The sequence below is a fragment of the Cibotium barometz genome, chromosome 1 (genome assembly GCF_041138505.1).
Source record: "Cibotium barometz isolate CiBa-2024 chromosome 1, ASM4113850v1, whole genome shotgun sequence".
NCBI classification, from domain to species: domain Eukaryota; kingdom Viridiplantae; phylum Streptophyta; class Polypodiopsida; order Cyatheales; family Cibotiaceae; genus Cibotium; species Cibotium barometz.
In genome coordinates, this window is record NC_141046.1 from 20,397,713 (window position 1) to 20,403,712 (window position 6,000).

General features: G+C 38.8%; 1 protein-coding gene across 1 annotated transcript in view; it reads left to right on the top strand.

Annotated features, from left to right (window-relative positions):
• Positions 1-1,840, top strand: part of LOC147641710 (uncharacterized) — a 30,405-nt gene extending 28,565 nt beyond the window's left edge. The window contains exons 6-7 of the mRNA XM_086798789.1: positions 1,146-1,256; positions 1,341-1,840. Coding sequence (XP_086654915.1) covers positions 1,146-1,256; positions 1,341-1,401 — 172 coding nt within the window. The 3' untranslated portion in view covers positions 1,402-1,840. The remainder of the gene's footprint in view (positions 1-1,145; positions 1,257-1,340) is intronic.
• The last annotated feature ends 4,160 nt before the right edge of the window (positions 1,841-6,000 follow it).

The following is a 6,000-nucleotide window of genomic DNA, read 5'->3' on the forward strand; positions in this document are numbered from 1 at the left end:
GAGATTGACCTATGTAGCTTGTGCCTGACATGTATCGGACTAGGGCTCACAAAGGGCTCACGGCATACGACAAAATATCCTAAAAGGTACTACTTCTGTACATGATTCTTGCATGTTGACGAGCCAGTTTGTCACTGTGTACCACAGTGCATGGGTGCACGTGATAGAAACAGAGAGGTACGGGAATGTGCACACAATGCACCAGGATATGATAGGGTGAAAGGTGTGATCATCGAAATATACCAAAAACAGGGTGTATAGTTGAATGAGTTAATACAAGACTTCGGGAGTGTTGGACAAAAACAGAAGTGCCTAGATGATATGCATAATTACAAGTGTGGCTATGGATGCTTCCACTTCACAAATCTTCCCCTTGTGAACAAGAATCCCCCAATATGCAGCATAGAAGCTTTGAATTTGTCAAAAAAAGGTGTATGCAAAAGAAAGCCCCAAAATATATGTACCTTTGTGAACAAGATGATGGTGTGTATTGTTCTGCCTCTTTTCTCTTTCCCACAAGGCACAGCAAGAAGCCCCTTTGAAAACCACTTGGTGGAGCTAAGAGTCTCAGAGAGCTGTAGGCGGAGCTCGGGCGAAGGCGGTCTCAGAACTGTGAACGTGGGCAAAGTGGCGGCGGCGGTAGAGAGAGGGGGGAGGTAGCTGGTGTTGCAGTATTGCCGCCTGAACAATGGTGGGCTGTGTCCAACCACCGGCGGTAGTGGTTGGCTGTGCACTAGCGCCGCCTGTTTGGCCAGCTAAGCCGCCTGAAGAGCTGGTGTGGCGGTGGTTGGGTGCCCACTAGCGCCGCCCGTATGGCTGGCACAGCTGGGCGGCGGCAGGATTTGAATCGGTGGAGCTTGGCTCTTGAATCAAACAAGGAAACCTTTTGTTCTCCTCTTATAATTGTTGGAGCGAGCTGCAGAAGGAAGTCCTGGACTGACATGCAGTTATTGCTGCTCCTCAGTCTTCCCTCTCTTGACATGCTTCTTGATTTGTGTTTTTTTTGTAGAGACATCCATCCTAATGGGACTGAAATGCACACATGAGACAGCACACATTTGTGTCAGTGATCTTGGTTGTGACATGAAATGCATGGGTATATATCACACAGTGCTTTACTTTATGACATCCTCTTTCTTTTGTAGATGCCACATATGCCTTGTGGAATATGAAGAAGGAGATCATATGAGGGTTCTACCTTGCAGTCACGAGTATCACATGACCTGTATAGACAAATGGCTTAGAGAGGTCCACAGGTATGCCCGATCAATATGCATATTCTGTGGATGCATCGGTTGAGTTGGTCTCTCTAATGGATTTCCCTTCTTTTGCTTTTACAGGGTCTGCCCTCTGTGCCGTGGAGATGTTTGTGAGCTCAAGAGTACTGAGGATTCAACATGACTCTTTTTTATTTCCCAAACCCCCCCCCCCCCCCCCCCCCCCCCCGAGGAGGTGTCGGGGTGTGAACTTATGACCTCGGCCACCAGCCATTCAACCGTGCTCTTACAACTGCATTAGGTGTGTCAAGCTTAATAATGCAGGGTAGAGGAGATTTGAGAACATGAAAGAGCCATGGCTGGCGCTGTTTGATTGAAATAATATGGTTGTTTAAAGGTCAACTTTTTCACTTTAAATTAAGGGGTTGATTGCCACACACACTGCGTAACCCTAAAGCACTTGCCCGAATGGGTATAGAATGGACAAAATCTGTGAGAAAAAGCTCCACTGCATTCAGAATAATGCCCCCTGGCATTAGTACAAGCATTTGCTTGCTTGCATATAAGTTTGCTTGAGTTTAATGTCAAGGTAGATTCACTTGATTTGCACGAATCAAGGCTTGCAATGTCAATCTAAAACAGTTTTCCCTTCTTGTTGATAGAACAAAGCTAAGTGAAATGACTCTGAGCATGTGAGGAGGGGGAGGGCCAGGGGGAGAGGCTCGATTTGTTGGCATGGCATGTAATCACCTGTATATGTGTGACTATGCTTTGGTGAAGTGCAACTCAAGTAGTAATTTTTTGGTTTTGAGGTTTCAAGATGGCTTTCTCATGGCACGTAATTACCTCTGTATCTGTCACTATGTTTTGGTGAAGTGCAACTGATGAAGTAAAATTTTGGTTTTGAGGTTTGAAGATGGCTTTCTGTTGTATGTCTGGATCTTGCAAGTTCATGCTCTTCAAAAAATTCCTAGAAACAAATTGTACTCTTCACTGTTATTAGAGTACCTTTTGATGGTTAAAAACGTGGCTGACATTTTCCAGGTAGAAAAATGTAGAAAATTGAAATTGAAGGAAAAATTGGCCAAAAGTAGAAAATTGAAAAGACATTTTGGTGGGTTTGGTTTTCAAACTAGTTGAAGTCTAAATTTAGTAGTATTTGATGTCTAGAATGTCCAAAGACCAGTAAATGGATGCCATCTTACTAGTTATTTGACTGACAACTATATATCTACATTAGTGTGAGATTGAATTTGAGAACATAGGCAACATGTTTCTAACAAGTTATTTCCATGATTTACACAGATTTGAGATTATTGTCTTGAGTTGCTCTTCTTCTTCTTATCTAATTGTGCTTTGAGTTGCTCTTCTTCTTCTTATCTAACTGTGTTCTTATGTTTATATTCACGCATTCACCGAAATTTGCCTCCCACCTCACTAAACATGTTAGTTAGTGAGTAGATTTTCCCTATTGTTTACTTGCTAGATTTTGGAGCATCTCGTAATGAAACGAATACTCGTAGCGTTGAGACGTAGTTGAATTAAAACTAAAACGAGAGATTTGAACCCAAACTAGAGATTTGGGACACAAACAACGTGAGCATGTAAGTAGGAATATATTGCTTCCAGCCTTCACGAATAGCCCAGTGCCCATAAGGCCTTTCATTGGCACTCTGCCTAGGTTTAGGGACCATAATACGTTTATTTTGAAATGGGGCGAGAACGGTTGGTCATTTCCAACCTTTATTGGCACGATGCCCACATATACAACATTACGTCAGGAGGAGGAGGAACCTTGTCCAAGCAACAATTTTGTGGTCCATACAAACGGTTGTACACATTCTTGTATGGGACTTAGAAATGTGTTGGGGGTTGAGAGTGACGGACATTGATAGGAGAATATTCATTCGGGTGCTTTTGAATAGGACTAAAGCACACCGTGGGAATTATCCCTAAATAACCTATTCAAAAGCACATGTTGCGAAGGGACTAGTTAACCCCATGATAGTGGTCTCCAAGTATGTATGGGGTCCGTGGTAAATCGGGGATTTACTAACCTAATTTTAGTAGAAATCCACCTAGCTAGCAAATGTTTACCATATTTTGCCCTTGAAAGAAGTTGAAAATGTGATTTTTTGAAAGCTCTCGAAGGTAATTACCCTCACATGAAATATCAGGCCTCAAAAGCTACTCTATGGTAGGACAGTGTTATCATTTTCGAAATTGATTTTTACACAGTTTTCAGATATGCTATTTTTTAGTTTTGACAACTCGAGCGGTTTACAAACATCCTCTGTGAAAATAGGGTGGACCCACAAACTTGGGCGGGGGTGGATAGAGAGACGGATGGTTGCGACTCCTCATCCACAAGTTTGCTGGGGTCGGCTCCTATTTGAGGTCTCTAGGCCTTGGGAACAACATAGTGACACTAGCTGAGCTAATGTCACATTAGCCTTCTTACATGTGCACAACATCCAATAAAATAGCTAGAGAAGTTGCATTGCCATGGGACACATGCACAAGTTCTTCACAAAGTGTGGATTCATTATGACGTCTTACAAACAAGTTGGCCAGTCAATTAGGATTAGTTGATACTTAATTAACTAGGTGGATACTTAATTAACCAAGTCCTAAAGGGTATTAGTAAACTTAGTAATCATCCAAGATTTATCAAACCCTTTTAGGAGTTCAAAATTATCCTTTGGTAAGGCTTTTTTCAATGTTAATTTGTACTTATGAAAGCGTGCTAGATACTTTCAGTGTCTTTGCAAGACCATTTAATGTATAAAATGAATTTTCTTAAGCCTTAAGTCATTTCCAAATCTAAAGTTAAATGATGCCTCAGCCTTATATCATGTTTTAAAAAGCACTAATTTATGGTAACAAATTAGACTTCATGCATATCAAATTCCTAGGATCATAATCTAAATGGTCATTCATAGAAAAAAAAATCATTCAAAAAAGAACTCATTCATCTTGTGAAGAAAATTTGCTATTGCCATCCACATGAGTCTTGCATTCTCGCAAGCATAACATAAGATTATCTACATGCTTTTTTGACTTGAACCATGTTTACATGCATACACACATCCATGTCTTTAAAAAAAAAGCACTCACACTTCAAAACAAAGATGCACATGCATTTACACAAAATCACATGTATAAAATTATCGATAGGATCAATCCAAGTTACACACATCTCCAAAGTGCCTACATTGACAACACCAAAAGAAATAGCAAATCTTTAGTTTTTTGCTTATTCAATAGGAGTAAAGCTACTTATTTAACATATATATAATACCTAGTTGCTTATGGCATAAAAACTACGTGATTGTGTCAGTTGAAAAATGAATTTTGTACTTAAAATAATTTCTCCAAGCAATTCGCTTTGCATGCATGGAACCAAGCCTCAATTTTGATGTCTCGCAAAACAATGACGATGTCTCCAATTCTCATTTCTCGTAGCCTTAGAAGTTGGTATTTCTAAATTTTAAGATCTCTATGTAACTACTTGAATATATTATGCTTGTTTTAGGTAAATTATTTGGTTTTTCTCAAAGAACCGTTTAAACCTTTTATAACATCTTTCTAAGGAGACTTCCAAGTTTGTGCTGTTATTCTTAGATTTTACATGCAAATGCCATGAATTTATTGAAATTATACATGCATTCATAATGTTCCTAAATACAAAAAGCAACTTCAAAGTCTCTATCATTTATGTGATCCATTCCTCAAATTATTGTAAACATCTAAGTGCTAGATATTTGAGCTAAGAGATCATCAATATAAGATAGGAAACTCATCCTTGATGGTTTCACAATTTAACTCTTTCTACTTCAAGCAAAGTTGAAGATTTATTTCCTCCCCTACATGGATATGTCTTAAGGGAACCTTTGATCTTGACAAAACTACTCTTTAACGATAGAGTTCCAGTCTTGTTATGATTCTAAATATTGATTCTATCAAGAATCTTTACAAATTCAAAGGTCTAAGAGGAAACTTGATTGAAGACTTTTGGAAATACCTGTGCTAATTCCTGCATATGTAAGATGGTTAACATTTATTTCCTTATCGTCACTAACCCCCTCTCCTAGTCTAACATATGACAAGATTTTTTTTTAATGATTTTGTTTTTTGGCCAAGATATAAGGCATTTGCTTCATTTACCTAAAGTCAAGTCTTCTCTACTTACATTATGTACAACATTTCCTACCTAGGTCATATAAGAATTAAAAAAGAATTACCCACATTACTCATAATTTTTATCAAGTAAAAGTGTAGTTAGCTTTGATTGTCATCTTTAGATTTTGGAACCTTATATCCATGTGTGTGTATAGTCATTAGTATCCAAGCTTCTTCTTTTCTCTCTTGAGAAAGCAGCCACAAATGCTTTTATGCCTTTTCAGTGTGACTTGAAATTCTCCACATCATAGATCTAGCTCTTGAGCTTTTGCTTACAATAATATTCTTCAAATACCTTGAAGTTGAAGTAATCTTCAAGTTCTTATTCTTATTCTTTTACCCTCCTTCAAATACCCTGAAATTGAAGTAATCTTCAAGTCCTTTGATCCATGCCTCCATTTCTCTTCAATCTTCTCAATCTAGGCAAATTTGGAAAGACATGCATGCTTGCAAACTTGTTAAGTGCCATGCCTGATAGGTCTTCTCTTCCAATGATGATGACTTTATGTGCTTTTGAGGACCATATTCAAGGTCTCTTTCATCTTGATCACTAAAAAGGAAACGTTCATGTTTGCATGAACCCTATGAAGGATTCCACCTT